Source organism: Equus caballus, chromosome 11, assembly GCF_041296265.1.
Source record: "Equus caballus isolate H_3958 breed thoroughbred chromosome 11, TB-T2T, whole genome shotgun sequence".
Taxonomy (NCBI): domain Eukaryota; kingdom Metazoa; phylum Chordata; class Mammalia; order Perissodactyla; family Equidae; genus Equus; species Equus caballus.
Genome location: NC_091694.1, coordinates 14,972,629 through 14,996,959, shown reverse-complemented (window position 1 = coordinate 14,996,959; position 24,331 = coordinate 14,972,629). Strand labels below are relative to the sequence as shown.

General features: G+C 37.1%; 1 protein-coding gene across 2 annotated transcripts in view; it reads right to left on the bottom strand.

The window, feature by feature from the left end:
- Window positions 1-24,331, bottom strand: part of SMURF2 (SMAD specific E3 ubiquitin protein ligase 2) — a 115,555-nt gene continuing 91,224 nt past the window's right edge. For both annotated transcript variants that reach the window (XM_023652198.2, XM_070227043.1), the window contains exons 10-19: window positions 21,762-21,920; window positions 17,524-17,719; window positions 16,363-16,466; window positions 13,364-13,478; window positions 11,431-11,609; window positions 10,473-10,610; window positions 7,303-7,423; window positions 5,039-5,240; window positions 3,704-3,779; window positions 1-3,387 (exon numbers count right to left, since the gene is read on the bottom strand). In XM_023652198.2, coding sequence (XP_023507966.1) covers window positions 3,288-3,387; window positions 3,704-3,779; window positions 5,039-5,240; window positions 7,303-7,423; window positions 10,473-10,610; window positions 11,431-11,609; window positions 13,364-13,478; window positions 16,363-16,466; window positions 17,524-17,719; window positions 21,762-21,920 — 1,390 coding nt within the window. In that variant the 3' untranslated portion in view covers window positions 1-3,287. The remainder of the gene's footprint in view (window positions 3,388-3,703; window positions 3,780-5,038; window positions 5,241-7,302; window positions 7,424-10,472; window positions 10,611-11,430; window positions 11,610-13,363; window positions 13,479-16,362; window positions 16,467-17,523; window positions 17,720-21,761; window positions 21,921-24,331) is intronic.

Sequence of the window (24,331 nt, the reverse complement as noted above, 5' to 3'; positions counted from 1 at the left end):
TTCTTTAAAAACTTTGATGCTGTGACAGTGCAAACAGCATTCATTTTATTGCTCAACTTCGGCATGGGCACATACATAGTTAATTTTTAAAAACCATTTATACAGATGTTATTGATAAAGCTCATGTAACAACTGAGTGAAAATACAAAGAATATCAAAGCTAAAACACTCTGTAATAAATACAAATACAATGAAAATGATAAAACTTTGTAAAGTCAGTTTGAGAGAAGGAAGAATATTACATTAAGTGAACTAATTACATCTAGAAACAGAACAACTCAGCATTTGGTACAACCATCACCCTAACATGAGAACATTAAATACCACAAAGGCCCCGCTGACACACTAAGCTGACAACGGAAGCAGGAGCTGCTCTTACCACACTGTAAAGATGCCCGGACCATCCCTAACTCCATCAGTGCGGCCAGTTCAATGCACCAGACGGTCATGCAGACTTAGTGTTGTAAAATAAAGCAAAGGACATTGTAATTTTAAAAGAAAGGAAACTTGTGCTCTGGACTGTAAATACAAGAAAAAAACAAAAGACTTGGTAAAAATAAAACCCATTCAGGGCAACAAACTATGTGCAAAACAAAATGTACACTATACACAGCACTATTGAAACACTCTTTACATCAAGAACGAGACCCTCGGAAACAGAACTCACCTCTGTCCCGCCCGTGAGCTCTAAAGGGAAGCACTGTTCAGAGTTAAGCATTCGTGGTGGACAGGCAATGTATGGGAGGGTGACATCACGCATCGGAAATAACTAGGGGAAGGATCAGGAAAACCCAGTCAAGAGGGGCGTGTGGAAATAAATATTCACATTCAACGTGAGGTGCAAGTCCAAGGTTCAGGGACACACTGGGGGTTTGTTTGCTTAGCACCTATCTGGAAGTAATCAGGTAACAATTTTGAAAATGAAATATAAATCATCATGCTTTTATAAATTATGTTGGTGATACCAGAGACTGTTAGGGAGGGTAATTTATTTCTTTTAAAGCTCCATTAAGTCATTATTATAAAGTTAAAAAGGCACTCAAAAAGCGATGGTATTTGCCGGCATTATATTATACACTGTGACAGCAGCATTTCACTATCACCGCATCCGTCAGTTAGGACGTCTCTGAAGCGTTCATCGTGTCCTTACTTTTACTGAAAGGCTGTAAGAGTAGGCACAATTACACTGCACTAGTGCTTTAAATAAGAGAGATGGACCTGCAGCCAGTAGGTACTATTGTGGAAGCTGGAAACTACTGATAATCAAATCGTATAGAAACTTTCTCTGTACATTTCAAGATGTTCTTCAGTACTAAAGAATGTGGTAGGAAAACACAAAGTGTTTGGGAAGAAAAAGGTCAGAATAAGCACATTACCACTGCACAGTTACGATTATGACTAGATTGCATGTAGCAGTCAAATTTGGATTAATGAAATAAATTTAAATACTTAGAAACTACACAAGTAGTTCTGAACATTTTTTTTAAGCAGCAAAATTTCCACTTCTTTTATCCCACCTATCCCCCTGCCTTCCATGAAAGCTTACTTGGAATCCCAATATATAAAAGAGAAAACCTGGAGCTGCTCTGGGTCAAGGGAGCGGGGGTGGGGAGTTAGAGGCCCCCGCTCAAACACCAAGTAGGCCTTCCCTCTCCTTCTCTTTGTCCTTCCTCTCTTAAACCAGTACTTCTGAGGCACCCCTGAAGAACCTCCTGGCTCCAAGAACACAGACTGAAAACCAGTCCGTCAAATGAAAGAACACAAAGGGCCTATTCACTTGATAATTACGCTGCAAACTTAAACAAAGCTATCTCATCAAAATTTGCTATTCTTGATTTTACATCAATGTAAAAAAAAAAACAACAACAGAACAGTGTAGAGATTTCTGATGGCTGAATTTAAAACTCCACCCATGATTCCAAATTTCTCCAAACCCTCATTCCAGAATTTTGGTTGCCTTCTGGATCATGCAACGTGCCACACACCTTGAAAGCTCAATCTGGGTATTTCAAAATCAGATGTTGATCTCTTAACACCAAGGGAACTGGGATTCCCTTACTTCCAAAATTAACTCTTCTGTGTTAAAGTAATTTATACCATAGAGTCAGAGTCACTGTTCCTTTAGTAATCACAGCCCCTGCCTGCCCCATCACCCCCACTTCATTTTGTTGGGTAAAAGCAGGGTTTTCTAAACTTGCTAAATAATCTTTAGAGCAAAATTTTTCCTTTTTCATAATTTTAGCTGATTAAAATACCATGAGCAGCTCAAGAAAGATTCAGGATGGTTTACTTGAGAGAAACTTAGACCATAATTAAAATATAATATAAATTAGGTGCACTTGTCATAGGAGACTTTGGTTTACAGAAATAGAATATATATTAAAGATAAGCTGACCCAGCGAAAGAATGAAAATCTTACCCCAGCCACGTGATTGGAGGAACTATATAAACGCAGTATTTCCATTTAAGATGAAAAGTCAATCCAAAATACCTGATCATACTGATTCAATATTAAAAAATTAGGATTTCTTTTTAAGTCTCTTAAAAACAGGGAGCCCCTGAATGCATCTTATTATAGCAAATAAGCTACTAAGTTTAGACTAAATGGTTGCATTAGGAATTTGACAACCAAAATTATATAGCTGTATTCCAGGAAATTCATGCTTGAAAAATATAAAAAAGACGCACTTAGGCTAAGTTGAAACATATAATGCTTTTAGAATATAATGCTTTGCTATAGAAAAATGTTAATTAAACATGTAAATGGCTTAATTTTTTAAAGATAATGATTCTTTTAGCCAATTGTTTACAAAGGTAGAATAATTCAAAATAATTTTATTTTCTTTTCTTTTACAAAGAGCGAGTACAGGAGCTGTTCCAATCATGTGTTCAATCAAAATGCAACGTGACTTGTACCGACTGCTGAAGTTGTCTTGACGTTTGAGAGACTTGAAGTGTGTGAAGCGATCTGAGTAGATTACCTTGTAGAAAAATAGTAGTAGTCTTTAAGTGTAGAATACTGCCTAACTCTGGAAATGCAGGAAAAGTCAGCATTCTTTAGGTTCAAGATATTAATTTTAAATAGCAGCTGAATGTGGCCTCATGGCAAAGCATAAAGACCTCTTTTTTCCTTGAAAAGGAATTTCAAAATTGTCCTTTCCCCTCACAGTGTCCTAAAATTTAAAGGGGGGAGGGCATTTTCCTGTGTTTCAGCATTCCTTGGAACTCTGCTGAAAGGAGGCTGTCGGTCGGGGGCATAAATAGAGTCCTGGGTAGGTCCTTGAAGTTCATTCCACAGCAAATCCACATGTTTCTTCGATGGCTGTTAGCAGCTTTTCATATAACTTTTCATAGCTTTCGTAAGGCGGAATGTCTATGCGATTGAAGCTGGAAATAAGCAAATCAGATTGTACACAGTTCACTCAAGTAACTGGCCGAGCAAGTGTCTACTGATGCAGCCACATCACTCTTTGTGTCACACAGAAAATTAAAAGAAAAAGGTTCTATTTCTCTAAAGTAGAGATTACCACTCTCAAGTTTTCCTACCAATTTCTGAATAATCTTAAATCACTTTAAGGAGTTGCTTATCATTCTTTTCAAAGGTCCATTTAGTAGTGAGGACAGTAAGTGAAAAGTCAAACCTGTTTGAAACGAACACCTACGTAGATGGACTGAGGAGAAAAACGCAACAAAAATCACTTACCAAGTGTGGGCTTTGGGCAGGTTGTTAGTGCAGGCGTCAATCTGGTGGATGGTGAAGAGCCGCGGGCCCGCAGCACCTGCAGGAGAAGTCAGTACGGCTCAGACCGCGCAGGCGCCTGTGAGTCTCCAAAGTCTCAGAACAAAACTGGTGCGCAAACCACAGGCCTAGGCACGGGGACACTGGTGACCACACGAGCTGCCAAAGGGCAGCAGGAAAAGAATCTGCGCTTTGAAAGCTGGAACTGACCTTAGATAAGGCTGGTTTCCTTAATATACCAGCATTTCAATTTGGAAAGTTCAGGATTGAAATCCTTTGCCAAGTTCTATCTTCTATACAAAAATCAATGTCCCAAAAGTATGAAAAGAAAAGTAAATGGGCAAATCCAAGACCAAATGCATATACACAGAGTCAAAAAGATGACAGCTTAATGCATATTCAGGTTTCATGACTCAAACTTGGCTGAGAGCAAAAGATGAGCAGTCTACAGAATAAATTTCAGTCAACATAAGACATCCCATACAAATGTATGCAGAAATACAACTCCACTTTATGCATCTGGGGAGTGTGAGAATGATGAGTTCTCCAAATAGGGAAGGTAAGCACAACTCAAAGTATGCTTTCCCCGTGGACTCTGTACATATGTACCGTGGGCAACACTGTTGAATTATGGACCAGTCTTGCTTCATATATCCTCAGTCATCACCAGCAGCAGCAGCTTTGAAAATGAAGAGGTTCAGAGGTAAAGGAAGCAACTGCCAGCCAACGAAGCACAATCGTCAGCGAGATTACCAACTCGTCCCCACATTCAACGGCTAGTCCACGGAAAACATTCCTAAACACGGGATATGGCTGCACAGAAACGACCTGATGCCATGCAATAGTTAAAGTGCTCTGACCAAACAAATGACTTCCACAGCTCATGCTGCCTCTTTCTATTAAAATAATAAAAAAGTACAGGGGAGAGGCATCTCTCCCTGCGGGTCAATGTTTCGCCAGATTGAGAGGTGAACATGGAAGCAAACAGACTTCCCCTGTAGGAAGGTGCAGCAGACTTTAAAAGCAAGGTGACCAGAAAAGAAAAGGCAGAGCCTCACCACAGACAGTCTCTAACATGGGGCACTCACTACAACCACAGAGAACCCCAGCAGAAAAGGCTCTGGGGAGGGGAACGGAGGAAGGAAGGAGAAGGCGGCGTCAAGACAGTTACAGATAAGAAACAGAGCAAAAGACAACCTGCTTATCAGCACATGGTTGGTAAACTATCTGTATAAACCAAATACTGATTCCCTCCCCCAATCATGTGGTGCCACATCGTCAGTCCCTCTGGGTTTTTACCTTGTAAAGCTTTGAAGCCCTGCAGAGGCACTCTGGACGATCCTGTCACAAACTGAAGTAACCGTGCTCGTCGTTCCTCATCAAAAAACTCCACAGCTTTCCAGAACCACTTGACGACATTGCTGTCTGGTGTACAGTGTTTTAACCGGGTGTTTACCTTCCAGTCATTAACGTCTATCTTTCCAAGTCCACAAATAATGAGCTGTTAAAATATTGCACAAATATGAGCCAGTGGAAACCCAAGTTAAGTCAAAAATTCCTCAAAACAGAACTTTAGATTTGCGGTATTGGCTCTCATATGGTGGTTCTTAATCAAGGATACACATCAGGATCATTGCAAAGTTTTTCAAAATACACACACCAGGTCCTATAATCAGAGATTTTAATTCTGAGAGTCTGGGGAGATAGTAATCTGTATTTTAAAAACTTCCACAGGTCCCTACTCACTGCAGTTTCCCTACCCAGGGTCTGAGAAGCACCTCTGTGACGGAAGTGACAAGATGAAAGTTTCCTAATTTCATAGAATTCTAAACTTTTTTTAATGGACAGAAACTAGACTCAAAGAGTAAATACAGTTTATGCATGGCTTCCCCAAGACCTGCATCATATTATTCTGGTTTCAACACTTAGTAGCTTTGGGATTTCGGAATTCAGTTCACGTCCCTTAGCCAGCAGTTTCCTCTGCTGTGATATGGTAGGAACACCTATTTCACCACATCCTCTGAAAGCAACCAACAATGCACAGGAACCCAAGAAATGTTCACTGAATGAGTGACACAATCTGCTTGATAATCTCAAAGTTGTGTCAAGGGACAAAAAACATGAGTGCACGGATACAGAGCTCTGCTTGGCATCCTGATGCAGGGGCAGTACAGATGAACTGTACCCACATCAGTCTAATACTATGAATATTCACATCTCCTGAGGGCCCAAGACTAACTCATCTGACTAACGTGTTTACAACGGTGAATTATGATTGTAGTGTAAAACATACCGTAACTTGCAAATCCTACATTTTATAATTAATTCTTAATATTAACCCAGTATAACACTAAAATATATACCTATGTTTTTATTAAAAGTTTAATTTCATTAGCAGTAGAAACTATACAATGAACCGCAACCCTACTGAATAAAATCTCCAACAAGGCTTCTACAGAGTTCTGAAAAGATCACTGAATCACAGCCACACTGAGCAGGAAAGTGGTTATCCAAAGGACACAGATGTACTTGTAACACAAAAGACACCTCCCTAAATTCTTTTCTTTAGAGGCGTGGTAATTTTAGGGCCATGCTCCTCATCCAGTGTATGAACAGATGAAAATGCGCTGTATTTCAGCTTTATTGCCATTCCTGCTCACTGTTCTTCCTCCTTTGGACTGCGTCCTTCTGGCCACGTCATCATTAAATAGTTCAATCATAAAAGGAATGAGGATGGGAGCAATCTTTTTAGATTTGTTTACTAACAAGTCTGTTAAGGATTTAGTTAGAAAGGACATTGAAGTTAATGAATAAAATCATGTTTTACATTATTTGTAGACTTCAAATATTTATGCTATCCCTAGCCACTAATTAAACTTGGGACCTCTGGTAGAATAAAACCTTGTTGTTTCTGCAAACTACTTCAGTGAAAATTCAGATGTATTTCTTAAAGGTCTTAATTATAAAACTAGACCTAAGGTGGTTTAAGGGCCAGCTTTAAAAGAAAACAAAAAACGGTTAACTGTTTATTACAGCTACAGTTAGTAATGAAATGTTTCCAAAGAGACTGAGGATGTTTAAATACAGTTTACCCTAAGCGTTTAAATTATTTCTTCTATGATCTTATCTACCAAATGCTTGTTGCAAATCTTACTGTAAATCCAATTGAGCCCAGGCTTTTATTCCAAATAAATTTCCATATGGTGGAGACCAATTAATGAAGTTTTAGTTAACTAAATCAATAACCACTTAATTAGGGAAAAGGAAACAACTCTGGAAGGATGTACACAGAAGACATGAAATCTGCTGAAAACAAGAAAGGATAATTTGGAAAAATTAATTAAGAATGTTCACAATATAAGAGAGTGCTTACTGTAGAAATTCCAAAGCATGAAAGGCTTTTCCGAAGGGGAAGACTTTTTCTGTGAATAAGGATTCTCACAGCATTGCACCATAAAACTTCAAAAACACCAGGAAAACAACTTTCTCCTAAAACTGAGTAACAGAAAATTCCTAAGCTTTCCTTGTTACACTAGAAGATGTCATGACATGAACACACTGACCTCTAACTCCTTCTCATCAAATGTCTTCAGCAGATGCTGTGGAATTACTTCATTAAATCCCTTCTGTAGAGCGAGGAATTGCGCCTCAATGCCTCGTAAGAATCTCCAGTTCACATAGAGCCTGTAAACATTGGGCAGCGGTTTCATATGATCAAATATATTCAGACTTGGCTATTACTAGCCTGTCCACTCTAGCACAACTGCATTTTACAAGCATCTAGCATTAAGAATTTAGTCCAAAGTCTAAAAGAATCTCGGATTACTAAGGGTAGATGGCTCCTGAGCTGTGAGGCAGCTCACCGTACATTTTGAAAGTAACCATCCACTAACAAAAGCAGCATCAATAAAGGAACTCTTCGAATCAGAGAAACTCCTAGTAAAGTGGAAGTCGGCTAGAGGTTAGGTGGGTCTGAATTTAAAATCTGGATGAAAGTTCTTTCTAAACTTCTAACATGCATGCCAATAACCAGGAAAAACAGCCCATTCAACCAAAAAATGACTTTTTTGGTTTCACTTGAAAACACAACCTGAATGTGTTCGGTGTTTTGTTTATATTTTGGGGGCAGCATATCAGGGAAGACGAGGTAAAGAGAATCCTCACATCCAAAATGATAAGAAATAGTAAAAGACAATAGCAAGCACTTTTTGAGGAAATACTCATTGTTCCCTAGAGGCTTTACAAACCCTGGAAGATGTCATTTTACCAACAAAAAGTACACTAAACTACAGCTGATGTGTAGCTTTACTTATACTTTTCACTTGGACTTAAAATTTATAAGTGAATTGCTTTTTTTAAAATCTTATTTACCCAGGAAAACGTCTCACAAATCTCAGAACAGTTACTATTCATCTTCCAAATCTGTAAACATTTCCTTTTCCAAACTTCGAGAAATAGTTCTCTGCTTTAAAAAATAAGTTACTTAATATAATATCCTTTGGGGGACCTCATTTTTGTTAGTTTGTTTAAGGGGACAGCAAAAGTGCACATCTTTAAAAAGTTTTTCTTGGTAATTTTTTTTTTTTTTAGGAAGATTAGCTCTGAGCTAACTGCTGCCAATCCTTTTTTTTTTTGGCTGAAGAAGACTGGCCCTGAGCTAACATCCATGCCCATCTTCCTCTCCCTTTTTTTTTTTTTTTTTTTTAACATGTGGGATGCCTACCACAGCATGGCTTGCCAAGCGGTACCATATCGGCACCTGGGATCCGAACTGGTGAACCCTGGGCCACCAAAGCAGAACATGCACACTTAACAGCTGCACCACTGGGCTGGCCCCTGTAATTTTTTTTTTAAATCTCAAAACTGTATTTGGTAAGGGATACTTACTGTGTGTTGTAAACAAAACTGAATCCTGGAGAATGGGACTAGGAACTGAGTAGTGCACACGGGATGTGGACAACACTACTAAAATTCAGGAAATTCCTATTCATTTATGTTTTAATTAGAAATGTAATACATGCTTATTATATATGAAAATAAAAATCAAAGATTAAATGTGAAGCAAGAGTAAAATCTGAAAGTCCATTCTTCTATCCCCTTTTCCCTTTCAAGTTCCAGGGCCACCACCTCCAACCTCCACTCCCTCATCCTAGGCAAACACTTTATTTGGCAGGGAGCTTTCCTGAACATCTTTCAAATAATTATCAAACAACAACACAGACTTTGTTCCTACGTTATTCTTCTAAGACTTGCCTTTTAAATCTGATAGCTTATGCAGAGTTTCTCTTTCTTTTTTTTTAAATATCCACCTAATATTCTGTTGAATGTATGTATTTATCATTATCCTCTAAAAACATTTTAGCTGTTTTCCATTTTTTTTACAAATAATATTTAATTGAACATCTTCATTCACATTTCTTTAATTATATATGTGTTTCTGTAAAACAGATTCCTAGAAACGGCACTGCTAGTTAACAGGCAGGTGCATTTCCACTTTGGCAGCTGTTATCAAATTGCTTTCCAAAAAAGCTACACCAGTGTCCACTCCCTTCAACAGTCCATGAGAAAGTTTTAGCCAATAGGTGTTGGGGACATAACCTATACAAAAGAGTAGAGCGCGCATGTTTCTGTGTACATACGGTGACGTTCAAACTCCTAAATACGACTACCATAGTTTATGTTTAGAAGAACTGTAGTTACCATAAGCCAAATGATCTAACCCAATACTTCTAAATTCGTCAATCAACAGGTGATTGTATAAAATCTGAAGAACATTTTCTTATATTTATCCCTTAAACTCACAATGTGCTTATTTATCAACAGGATTAAGTGCTTCTGTATTGCTAGCTGTGGTAGCTACACTCCACATGGCCCTGGTCTTCATGCCTTTGTACAGCCCCTACCCAACAGTGAACCTGGGCTGGCATGTGACACTTTAACCAAAAGAATACAGCAGAAGTGATGTTGGACAGTTCCTGACTTAGGCCTTAAAAAGATTCGACAGCCTCTGATTTTGTACTCTGGAAAACCAGCCACCCCATAAGAAGTCTGGCCATCTTGCTGGGGGGAGAGAGGCCATGGGGAGAGTGAGAGGCCTCTGATACAAAACGAGGGTAACCAAGGAACCCAGCGAACAGTGAGAATTAGGCCTCAGATGGTGACTGAGTGGCCCTTCCAGCCAACCAGCCCCCAGCTGTTTGAGCCATCCTCACAGAAGCATCAGATAGGTGAGCAAAGAGGTCAGTTTGACATTTCACTCCCAGCTGACACCACATGGAGGAGCAGTGTGCTATCCCTGTTGTTCTCTATCCAAATTACTGACTCAGGGAATTGTGAAAAATAATAAAGTGGTGGCTCTTTTTAATTTGCTAAATTCTTTTTTTTGTTTTTTAAGCTTGGCGCCTGACCTAACATCTGTTGCCAATCTTTTTTTTTCTTCTTCTTCTCCCTAAAGACCCCCAGTACACAGCTGTATATTCTAGTTGTGAGTGCCAGCAGGCCATGATGAGTGGTGCCATGTCCGCGCCCAGGATCCGAACCGGTGAAACCCTGGGCCGCCAAAGCGGAGTGCATGAACTTAATCACTGAGCCACAGGGCCGGCCCCCACTAAATTCTGTGGAAGCCGCTTTTGTAGTGATAATTAACACTACCTAAATACTTAAATATTTTTCCCTACTGCCATTCTAGAACATTAAAACAGTTCTCAGGCTTGAGAACACGTTAAGTGTTTACCTGACATATTCTTTTTTATTTTCTTCAGTAACAGGGATACTCTTGCCATTTGGTTTAAGTTCATGCTGAATAATTTCACCATATGCGTTATGTTCAACACAGAAGGTATGGTCCAAAACACCTGTAATATCATTCTCACTAGAAAGGAAAGAGAGGGAAAGATGCTTAACTGGAAAATCTAAAATACAGATCCTATGGATGTATCAATTGGTGAGACAGATCAAACTAAGATAGTTTTAGGACATGTCAAATATAAAGTCAGACTCCTCTTCCCAGTGCTCATGCTGCCACATCTCCTAGTTCCTGGACAGAAGAGTCAAAGAGCTTTAACATTCATAAACGCAGGGGACATTTCACCTCCTCAGTAATGAGAAAGAGCCCTGGCCAAAGCTGGGCTTTACCTAGGGAAACTGCAGTTATGTTTGGCATTCAGATAAGAGGCCTTACTAGATCTGGGTACCCCTAAGTGACCAAACGCCTGAGGGTCCCCAGTGAGAAAGCCACTCATCTATTTGGCAAAAATAAGTGTGGCCAATATATCTTCATAAACTAAGGACCTCCTGCAAAACAGAACTTGTTCTTACAAATACCCTTTTAAAAGTGTGGTTTCAACAATCACCACTTGAGCAGGAATTTGCTATTCCAACACATGTAGGACTGGAATGGAACTCGCATCATATTGAGGAAATCATTATATAAAGTACTTTCTAAAATAAAATATACTAGGATTTTTTCCTTTTTAAAGTAATACCGCTCACTAACTTTTAGGAATTTGAAGTATATAGGACAGGAGTAGAAAGAGGGAATCTTATGTGGTCCTATCACTCAGATTATCACTCTTAGTATTTTCTGTGCATGTTTTTTAAATTAAAAAAAAAAGGACACTCATTTTGAAACGTGTCTTTTTTAAAAGCTCATATTCTAACTATAACAAACAGATACAGGACTCAATACATACAGTATCCACACTAAACTGTTATGCAGATCTGGATCAACTAACTCCATGTCATCCAAAGTAATTGACTTCCCAAGCAACTGCTTATAAAACGGCAACGTGAAACCACCATCAATGTAATGTCCATGAAACACTGCCATTCCCATTATTCGTCCAACAAAGTGGAAATACGATAAATGTTCCTGAAATTGAAAAGAGTTTATATAAACTCAAGTTAGACACTATCCAGGGATTTTTTAATAAAAATTAAATTTCTATGCAACATTAACCTATTTTTATAAGTATCAACTTATACTCTAATTTGCAACTCTTTAAATGGAATAGCCTATCATATCAAAGCGCAATCATTAGGGACAGTTTCTATAGGGCATGCTCAAGTTACTCTACATTGCTATAAAATATTACACCGGAGTCAACATCTCTCTCAAAGGGTACAGTCACTTTGCAAAATTTATCTTTAGAAATTAAGCCCAAACTACAGTCCCACTGTAGCTTTCATCAAATCACACACAGATTCTGTTCCCTTCCTCTCCTCTCAGCTCTTGCCGAGCTCCTTACAATCCTGGCTCTGTCATGGAAAAAAAGCTTTCAATCCAAAACCTACCACTTCTTTGACCTAAAAGAAATCGAACATCAAAATATCAGACATTTAAAGCACAGATTTGGTGTCTAACTTGGACCAGAGTCCTGATTCTGCCAGTTACTAGCTATGCACACTTGGGCAAATTATAACCCCTGTAGGACTAATTTTCCACATCTGGATAAAGGAAGGTTAACCATAGTATCTAAAAAGTATCTTGAGATGATGAAACCCACAGCACTAGACCTGGTATACAGTAAACACTCAACAAACATGGGTTGTTATAACTACAGTGGCAGTAATGGACTCCCCACACAGAACCTTCACCTAAATATCTTCCCTTTATAAAGGATTCCCTGCAATGAATCTAACATTTCTACCACGTTTGGATAGATTTGGTCTTTCATGATAAGTTTTGTTAGTTGGATATTTGTATTTTAAACTTCTCTTACTTCTCTATGCAATAAGTAATCTTTTAACTCATCTTTAAACCTCCCTTTTATCTAAAAAATATCTTTTGTTTCTTTTTAAAAAATAATACACGTTCACTACAAAATACTCAGAAAATATAGACAAGTGAAAAAGAAAAAAATCACCCATAATCTAATACCCAGAGATAACTACCACCAACATCATAGTGTAGAGCCTTTCAATGTTTACACACATATTTACCAAAATTCTATTGTACTATTTTGAAACCTCCTTTCACCTAATAGGTCATGAACATCTTTACATGTCATTAGCTGTTTTCCCACAATGTCATTTTAGTGGTTGTATAAAATATGCCCTTGTATGGAAAGATAGAAATAATACAAAAACAGCAAATTAATAATAGCTGCTAACTTTTTTGCTTAATAATACATAATAGGGTTAAAAATGTATAGCTCTGTGCTTAATACTTAATGTGCAGGGTCCCATTTAATTGTCACAACCCTTCTCTGAGGTACGAACTATACGTATTATTATTAGCAATGTTAAAATTGAGGCTTAAATCAATGAATTTGCCTAAGGTCACAAAGCTAGTAAGTCATGGGACCAGAATATGACCTCAGGTCTTTCTAATTCCAGAATCTATGCTCTTAACCATTACTGTCATTCTGCTTCACGTCATAATTAATCACCTCCCCTCTTCTGGACAACGACGTTGATTTCAGTTGGGGCTGCTACAAACAATGAAGCACTAAACAGATGCACATATCTACAATTGTCTACTTGGGAAAATCTCCTAGAGGAGGAATTGTTGAGTGGAAGGGTGGGACTAGGACAAGGACAGTAATCCTATGTCATCAACTACATTGACATTTAAAGCACTGGAGGTCACAAGTTACTTCATGTCATCACTGGCACCAATCCTACCGGATTAACTGCAGAATCAGGATTGATCTGCAAGGTATAGATATCATCTCTTGAATACTGGAAGAGGCCATAGTACGGATTCAACATTTCATGCGACAAGAGATATAACCACTCCCTAGAAAACAAGATGTGACAGAGGAACTATTTGTTAATGAATACATTTTTATTAATATACGTTATTAATCATTTCACCAAATAATTTTTAAAATAAAGTACTAACTGTAGTTATATAAGATCATAGCGAAAAATCTACCATGAGCAGAAAGCAAATGAAAACTCTTATTTTGTTACACTGAAGTTAATTCTCACTCAATTTTGGGCAATTTTATGACATTTTAGCATCAGAGAGTATAAAGATATTATCCAGAAGTGCCACTACTCATCAGATGTGCAGCCCAGTGGTCTGTCACTTTTACTTGCTAAATAAGTCTGTAATCCATGGTAAATAAAAGATAAAGGGAAGAATACGATTTTACTTCCAAACATCCATGTGATCTATACTATCCTACTCTGCCCCTATCATGGCAGATTTATACTAGTTTATATAGATATATAATATAGCATTAATTTACTCTCACTTAGATGAGGGTGTGTTTTGTTGTGGGTATTGTTTTAGTAAGGAAATTTCATTATCCATTTCATCATCTTTTTTGTGTAAATCCTAAAATAGACCATGAGAAAAATATAAGAGGGGGGCCAGCCCGGTGGCATAGTGGTTAAGTTCGCACACTCCACTTGGGCAGCTTGGGGTTTGCAGGTTTGGATCCCAGGTGCAGACCTACACACCGGTCATCAAGCCATGCTGTGGAAGCATCCCACATACAAAACAGAGGAAAACTGGCATAGATGTGAGCTCAGGGCCAATCTTCCTCACCAAAAATATTAAAAAAACAAGTGGTCAGAGATTGCAAGGCATTTGGTATAGGTAGGAACACAAGGGCAAGCGTTTTTAGGGGGATATTCCTATCACTTCTTGTTTTCAAGTGAACATCAATGTTTTTTAAAACCTCATAATAAATAGGACTATCACATTAAACTTATTAAATCCTTTATATTTTTCAAAGCATAAAAGATAACTTGCTATTCATTTTGGTGAAACTGAAATAAAATCACTAGTCCAGGACTTAAGAAGATGTAGTTCTAGTCTCAAGTCTTGTCATTCCTCAGGAAAGGTTTTAAGTGATATGTTCTGATATTACAGATTAAACAGATTGAATAATGTATTTTTAGCAAATGCAGTGACATACTATTAAAAAGTAGTTAAAGGAAAATATTTCAAAGTTTTATAACATGAATCTAAATCAAATCACTACCATTACTCTCGAGATTAAGAAAAGTGAGGTCTCTACGTAAGCAACCTTCCCAACACACATAATGCTCACCTGACACTGATGTGTCTCATATGCTTTTTATGCATATTTTTTATTGAGTCAATGATAGGTTACAATCTTGTGAAATTTCAGTTGTACATTAATGTTTGTCAGTCGTGTTGTAGGTGCACTGCTTCACCTTTTGTGCCCACCCCCCACCCCACCTTTCCTCTGGTAGCCACTAATCTGTTCTCTTTGTCCACATTTTTAAACGCTTCATGAGTGGAGTCATACAGAGATTATCTTTCTCTAACTGGCTTATTTCACTTAACATAATTCCCTCAAGGTCCATCCATGTTATTGCAAATGGAATGATTTTGTTCTGTTTCACAGCTGAGTAGTATTCCATTGTATATATATACCACGTCTTCTTTATCCATTCATCTGTTGATGGGCACTTAGGTTGCTTCCATGTCTTGGCTATTGTAAATAATGCTGCAATGAACATTGGGGTGCACAGGACTTTTGGAATTGCTGACTTCAAGCTCTTTGGATAGATACGCATTTTTTTTTTTAAAGAAAATCCAAATTTTTCTTTTGTTTCACCAAGTATTTGTAACATACAGAAGAGCAGAACCCAATTACTTTTGGGTTCTACTATGGAATAAAGATTAGAAAAAGCAGTTCACTGCCATACCCCATTTAGTCTGCCCAAACCCTGACGGTAGTGAGGTTAAGAAATAAACAACAAATAACTGACTACTTATACATGTAATTACAGCATTTAGATTCCATCAGCAGATAATTTAAAAGTTTTCCCAACAAGCATTCAAAATCTAGCTATGAGTACACCAGAAGAATTGCACAAAGAAACTATCAAGTCCTAAGTATTATGTACAAGTGATCGATTCTAAAAATCCAAACTAAAGTAACTATCCATTTGTTGGTAAAAAGGTCACAGAAGGAAAATAAGGCTACAGGTAAAAACAAGTAATGCTAAATAACAATTATGGGACTTGGTAGAAACAGAAATTTAATTTAGGCTGGATTTAGATTAGGGGGAGCAGAATTATCATGATGGCGCTTAGAACGTTTCAATACAGAACCTATGATGCTTCTGCTACATTTATAAAAGTGAATTCTCACACCTGGAAAAAAAATTACTTGATGTATGAATGTAGCAGAAGCATACAGCTTCTGTACTGAAACGTTTTAAGGACCATTTATGATATATACATATACATACATACAAACATTCCTTTAACAAGGTTAAAAAGCATGACAATGGAAGCAAAGGGAAACAGCATTCAGTTTAGAAAACATGTCATTAAAGTCTCAAGATGTTCCTGACAACGTAAAGCTGAAGGAATAACGTGTATTAAAGGAGGCAGATGGAGAAAATATAGGGCCTGCAGGTCCTACCAAGACTCCATGTAGGGTTGCAGCTACATTTCAGAGAAAGTCTCACTGGGCTATATGATCCATTAGGGAGTTCTCACATACTCTTCTGTGGTAGTACTATCCTAACATCATTATGAATATATCTATTAGAATATCCTCTGTATTGCAAACTTTAGGGAATATTATTCTAGAAAATAAATATCAATGAGAAGGTTATACCACAGGAGATATCTTAAATTTTTTAAGTATAAAGATCCATATGTCATTTATTGATGAGCAAGTCTTCACCTGGCAACCCCTCCATAGTCAAGGCCTTCTTCTCCACGAAATTTTATCATTAATCGCTTCCAGAGATCTTTTGGTCTCATTTTCATGACCTGTCGATATGATTCCTGAAAAAAAAATTGAATATAATACTATTACTAGGGGCTTTTAACCTGTTATTTAAACTCTCCCTACCACTCCATCTATAAAACATATATTTATTTAAATAAGGTGAAATGTGTTCAACAATCAAATCAATGGATAATCTCCAAGTGTTTGAAACCTCATGGAACTTCTAAAAACAAAATGGATATAGCTTCATACTACTGAAACCAATTCATTTGATAAATATTAGAAGCCTACTAGTTGCAAAAATCCATATTTAAGTTTTATGAACTATAGTAATGATTCCACTCACATTAAAAACAAAATCTGATAGAAGTACCAACTCTTTAAAAGTTGGTTGACCTAATTCTAGGTCATAGGCACCAGTAGAAAGCAAAGGTAAGAAAAAAAGTTTCAAAAGAATGTGAGTAATCATTAATGTCATCTTCATTAAATTGACAACTTTATACTACTTTAAAATACAAACGACTGACCACAAACAAAACTGTTTCAGAACTGTTCTGAGAGACAAAAGTTCATCCTTTGGGAAAAAGATGATCAAGTCTCCAAAGAGCCTGCCCAGGAATCCTCTAATGAGTGGGAAAGCCTCCCTTGGACCTCTGCCACTCATTATGTAAGAACTGTGCAGCTGATAGCAGGGCCATAAAATCCAAAGAGAAAGGAATATACGAGAAAGGAAGATTTTCAATAAATCAAAGAAGTAGTCTACTAATAATTAAACAAAGTCATTTTCTGATTGATGAGTCCTTTACACCTTTTGGAAAATTAGAAAGTAAGGGATGGATAATATTTGTGGCCTTTTAAAATTCATTAACAAATAAGTACTTGAAATGCAGAGACCAAGCTGAACCAACTGAAACATCTCACACTCTTCATCCCATTTAAATGTTGATCTTATATATTAAATCTTTCTGATATTATTGTTTTTACTCCCCACGATTAAAAAAGAAATTAATGAAAACTCTTCCATTCTAAAGATATGTAAGTCCCAGAAATATTCTTGGAAAACAGAGTAAAACACTGAAATTTAATTTTTCTCTATAAGACTTGTAAGTTTACCTCAAAAATCTCTTCCCTGGAAACTTCAATGCGGCAATGGCCAGCCTGAGGCTGTTGTTGGGAGAGCTCTTGCCGTAAAATTTTCAGTTTTTGAACCAGGTCTCGCTTGTATCGTGGGACTGTCAGACACTCTGTGTCATCAGGACATAACGATACCACTTGCTGTTGCTGTTGGTCTTTCAATTGGTTCTGCCGACTAAAAGTAAACAGAAATATTAAAGTATTTTAAGTACAAAAGACTGCTATTAGATGGTTAAAATACATCATACTATGAAACAAGTCTAGCTATATCATTTCCAGGCCTTATTATATTCTTGGCTTGACATTTTTGACAACAATAAACTCTCTCCAAAGTTTCTCAGAATCCATATGAATTTATGGAATTGGATAATGGAATTTTATCCATAAAGCTTTATACAGCTACTGAGAAGAAATGTCTCAAATACCACTTCCATTTTCTTTTGCATAGTTTACCATCACCCATTTTAAAACTCAGGCATATGCCAAACCCTATGCCTGTTATCTAGAGCCTGTCTCTCTGGAAGAAACAAACATTTGAGCTAGCAGCTTGGCAGGGACTCCTCCTATACACACTACCGTCTAGACCACAAGAATGTGGGAGGTCACGTGTAAGTTACCGGCACAGAGTAATGAGCACTTTACAAACAAGTCTAAAAGCTTTACACAATGACTACTTTTCTTTTTATTATGGCAAAATATATACAACATAAATAATAATCTCCCAAGTATAGGAGAAATATAATAATAATTTTTAAAAGTCACATTGCCTAGAGATATTTTTCTTGTCCTGGAAAAAACACTGTAAGTTGCATCTAAGAATTTTTTTAAAGAACCTTATGATATAATGAACTTACTAATTCCAATCAATTCCAGGAAATAAAAAGTCAGATAATTCACTATTGATGTCTATGCAGACACCGAGTGATTCAGTTGGAGTTTAATTTGATACACAACAGATAAGAGCACAATCTCCTGACCTACGGGTAAAGGGCAATAAAGCTGTGATGAAATAAAGAACAACCTCCTCTTCTCTAACAGATCACCCAAGCTTACTTTACATATAGTGATTCTTATGTACCAGGCCAAATTTTATACCTAAACATAAAACTATGCAGAGAAAATGCAGCTTTAGTGAAATTACAAGTCACTAGTTACTGTTCTCACAAACATTATAATAAAGGGTTTTTTTTAATACACACACACATAAACAAAATCAAAACAGAATATTAGAAAATACTCCCTAGTGTATTAATCCTATGCAAAAAAAAAAAAAAATGAACTTGGACATACCTTACACTAGATACAAAAATTTAACTCAAAATCCATCAGAGATCTCAATGTAAAACCTAAAGCCATAAAACTTCTGAAACACAGAAGAAAATTTTTAATGACTTGTGTTAGGCAAAGATTTCTTAGATAAGATACCAAAAGCACAATCCACAAAAGAACAAATGGATCAACTGAACTTCATCAAAATTTCAAAGAAAACTTCTGCTCTTCAAAAGACACTGTTAAGAAATTGAAAAGACAAGTCACGGACTAGGAGAAAATCTTCCCAAAGCATATATTTGAAATAGGACTTGTATCTCAAATTATCTAAAGAATTCTCAAAATTCAAAAATTAAAAAAAACTCACTTTTTTAAAAAAGGAGGCAAAAAATTTCACCAAAGTAGTTATACAGATGGCAAATAAGCACATGAAAAGATGCGCAACATTATTAGTTACTAGAGAAATGCAAATTAAAACTACAGAGAGATACCACTGTACACCTATTAGAATGTCTAGAATTAATAAGATTAACTATACCAAATGTTCAGCAAGGATGTGGAGCAACTACAACTCTCATACACTGCTGGTGGGAATGTCAAATGGTACAAGCACTTTGAAAAACAATCTGCAGATTTTTAAAAAGTTAAATATAAATCTATCATATGATGCAGCTGTTCTACTCCCATATATTTATTTATCCAGGAGAAGTGAGAGCGTATGCCCATACAAAGACCTAAAATAAAAGTCTGTAATAGTTTTATTTGTCATAGCCCAAAACTGCAAACAATCCAACTGTCCATGAACCGATACTAAATAAACTGTGGTATATCCATACAGCGGTGAAAAGAAATGAACTACACACACAACAACAGAGATGAATCTCAAATAATTATGCTGGGTAAAACAAACCAAACAAAAAGGGTACATACTGTACAAATCCATTTATCTAAAACTCTAGGAAATGCAAACTAATGTATAGTGACAGCAAATCAGTGGTTGGCTGAAGATGGGGTGTGTTGTGGATTGAATGAATTGTGTCCACAAAGATACAGTGAAGTCCTAACCCTTGGTACTGTGAATGTGACCTTTTAGAAATAGGGTCTTTGCAGATGTAATCAAGTTAAGATGAGGTCATACTGGATTAGGCTGGCCCTAAATCTAATTAATTGGTATCCTTATAATGAAGAGGGAAAGCTGGATCCAGACATACAGGAAAGAAGATGTGGCATAATAATAAATACACTTTAGTCTTTGTCCTGGGTTCCTGACACAGAACTCCTAAAATCCTTGCAATTTCCTGAGTGAGAGAGAGAAGTCTTTTCTAATGTTTGGTCTTTGTCCCCAGTTCCAGATACAGAGCTCCTAAGTCTCTAGGAGTTTCCTGGGTACAGGAGCATTTTTTGTTTTAATGAGGTACGTCTGGGTGGGCTCCTAGTTGGCTTCAGGATGGGGGCTGGTCGCCAGAAACACTGAGGCTTCATTAGAAGCTTGGAACTTTCAACCCCATCTCCCCAACCTCTAGGGAAGGGAGAGGAGCTGGAGACTGAGTTAATAATCTATCATGCCCATATAATGGCATCTCCATAAAATCTCCTAAATGGTGGTGTTGAGAGAGTTTCCAGGTTGGTGAACACATTGTGATGCTGGAAGAAGTGAACCATCTGGAGAGGGCATGGAAACTCTGCATCCCTGACCCCATACCTTGCCCTATGTGTCTCTCCCATTTGGCTGTTCCTGGGTTGTATCCTTTATAACAAACTGGGAAAAGTAAATAAAGCATTTCCCTTAGTTCTATGAGCCATTCTAGCAAATTACCAAACCCAAGAGGAAGGTCATGGGTACGCCTGATTAATAACCGATTGGTAAGACGTGTGAGAGGCTTAGGACTTGCAATTGGCGTCTGAAGTAGGGACAGTTTTGTGGGACTGAGCCCTTAACCTGTGGGGTCTGACACCAACTCCAGGTAGTGTCAAAATGGAACTCAATCACTGTACACCCATTTGGTGTCTGGAGACTTGGAGAATTGGTAGCTTTGAGGAAACAACCCACATTTTGGTGTCAGAAGTTTTGTGGGTAGAAACATCACAGAAGGCCAAGTGCAGACAAAGATTGGGATGATGTGTCTACAAGCCAAGGAACAGCAAGGTTTCCAGAGTCACAGAACAGATTCTCCTTCAGAGCCTTCGGAAGGAACTAACCCTGCTGAGAACTTGACTCTTAACTCCTAGCCTCCAGAACCGTCAGAGAATGAATTTCTGTTTTAAACTACCCAGTGCGTGATATTTTGTTACGGCAGCCCTAGAAAACTAACACAGGTGGAAGTCCCACAGGAAGAGACAGGAGGAATTATAAAGAGGCATGAGGAACCTTTTGGGGATAATGAGTATGTTCACTATCTTCAGTGTGGTGATGGTTTCACGGGTGTCTAATGTGTCAAAACTTAAATTGTACACTTTAAATAGGCACAGTTTATCACATGTCAATTACATTTCAATAAAGCTGATTTAAAAAAAAATCCAAGGGTACATAACAAGCTCATTCATAAAGACTTGTGTCCTGAAAATGGAAAAGAAGGCCTCAAAATGAAGGACCAAAAAAACCCAAAAAATCCTCTAGAATGGATTCAGCTATCCCGGAACTATTTCTAATGCACTCAGGGGGAAAAAATCACCCCATAAAGCAGCCTGTCTCTTCAGGTGTGTTAGGGTACACCTTTGATACAGATCCTCTTCCTAACATTTCAGGACAGGTTCCTACTTAAACACAGTAGGATTAAAATATTCATATCAGAGTAAAACTTGCCACACTCTTATATAAAGTTTTGTTCAACAAAAGTAATTTATAATTGAAGAGAGCAGACGTTCTATCACATTTATTACAAAAAGCATGTCTCAGTCTTCTCTTGTTCAGAACTTGCATTTTACCATGTATTGTTTCAAAAACTTACTTTAGAACTAAATGCAAGTTAGCAGAGAGCCGAGGATCTGTAAACTGTGTTGTTCTGTTGTTATGGTCAACGAAATAAACTCTGCCTGTTGCCGTATTACGGATCTCCCATCCAGGAGGCAACGGACCAAGCTCTTCACAATTGATGTTGCTAAGATCCCTGAAAAACAAATATAAAATAAAAAATACCTCATTGCTGTGCCTGCTGAGCCAAGCAAGTATAAATGACACAGAACAATTTCATGAAGTCTGAGAAAATATACTGTTTCAGAAACTTGAGATGTTCAGCTGGAATCTTTAATTCCCAATGGTTTAACAAACTCACATATTCAAAACCCAATCCGTAAATGGCTCAGAAATTTATCACATAGCCTACATTTTTAGTAAGTTCGTTCCTGGGCTTTAATGTAATACAGATTTTAGATTACTATAAAAGCAATCACAACATTTGCCAATATAAACTGTACTTCAATACTTGTCTGACAAAATACTATTTTATAAATGTCAGTGATATAGGAATTAAATGTTTTCTAAAATTCCCTTCAATTATTTTTCTTTACCACACCATAAAATTTGTGTAAATAAATATTCATTCCATGATTAATTTTAAACTTTCCAACGAAGCAAAACTGGGAATGTTACTGAAATTACAATCCCGAAAACAATCACAATACATCTTTTAAAGGATAACTGCTCCATTTTGAATTTTGAAATCTATAAAGCTGGTGAATGAAGAATTTTAAGACGCCTAACGAAGAATGCCCTAAGGCTTACTGCTACAATAAGAAAAGCAAAAAGACTTCTAATGGACCAAAGATCATTATTATTATTATATTACACATTCTTAAAACACTATTACATGTAGACAAACATTTACAGGACTTTAAAGAAAGCAGCATGTCTAATGTAAACAAACTATAACAGATAATTATAAAGACAAATCTCATCAAAATCATGTTTTAAAAACTAAACCAGAAAAAGACTTTTCCTGAAATAACCTCTTTGTGGTCATAATGAGACAGATGAGGGACACACATAAGCACCCACAGATTTGTTGAAACAATGATTTTGACTTTCTGCTTATAGGTGTTCCAAGAGATTCTTCTGGTACAGAACAACTAATATTTGGAAAGAACACACTATTTGAGACTCTGCTAGTCTCAAAAGAGGCAAAGGAAAAAGTTCCAAGAATCCTCCTCAAATTTTTTTTAAAAAGTGAACTGAGCTGGAGCTAGTACCCAAGTGGCAGCAGGCAGATGAGCAGGGCTGCTGGAGGGTAGTTGTTAATTAGGGAACTCAGCCCCAGGCCAGCAGCAAGGTTGGAAAAGGAAATATGGAACTTCCCCACTAAACTGAGAACTCAAAGGGCGGATGAAGTGCTTCCAGGAAAACAACCTAAATTTCCACTTTAGGTCCACATAACTCCAACCAATTAAGATCAAACTCAAAATCAAAGATCACCAAACACTTCAGAAGGGAAAGTCAGGATGACAGAGTCTCAGTGAAAACCATAAACCACATGATTAGATCTCCAAGCCCTGTCAGAGATCAGACAGAACAGCTAGGATATGCAACATTAAAAAAACAAAAGGGAACAATTATAAAGACAAACTATCAATGAGAGATTATTAAGAATGAACAGATAGATTTTTTTTAATGAAACTTTTAGAAAAGCAATTATTGAAATCAAAGCGTGAATAATTCTTTTGATGTAATGTAGAATTTTATTTTATATCATTTTACTTAGAATTTTATAAATCTATAGTCATACATGGGAGAGCTCTAAAGAACTGATTAAAAGAGCAGAAAACTGGGGGCCAGCCTCATGGAAAAATGGTTAAGTTCGAGTGCTGTGCTTTGGTGGCCCAGGGTTTCGCTGGTTCAGATCCTGGGTGTGGACCTAGCATCGTTCACCAAGCCATGCTGAGGCAACATCCCACATAGCACAACCAGAAGGACCTGCAACTAGAATATACAACTATGTACTGGGCTTTGGGGAGAAGAAGAAGAGGAAAAAAAACAAAAGATTGGCAACAGATGTAAGTTCAGGTGCCCATCTTTAAAAAAAAAAAAGCAGAAGACTGGAAACAATCTTTACGGGCAATTGGGAAATTAAAGAAAAATAGAATTCTATGCAGCCATAAAACGTAATGCAGATCTGTATTTCAAGACTACACAGTCAGTATGCAAAATAATGCATAACAAAGCATTAATCATTGTTTTAAAGAGAAATGCAAAACATGATAAAATGGGACTTCTCTGATAAATCTAAGTTTACTGATCTTTAAAGTTAGTTTTAAAGTGTCTGAGTTACACAATTTTATAAATGTCTTTGATTGAATAGTGACGATATTTTAATAGAACCTAAATATTTATAGCCTGCTTTGATATAAGATCTTCCATACAAAAGGCTAAATATTTACTAAAGGATGCTCCAAAACAAAAGATACAATATAATTTGTGTGTTTGTGAAGAAGATTGGCCCTGAGCTAACATCTGTTATCAATCTTCCTCTTTTTTTTCCCTCTCCCCAAAGCCCCAGCACATAGCTGTATATCCCAGATGCAAGTC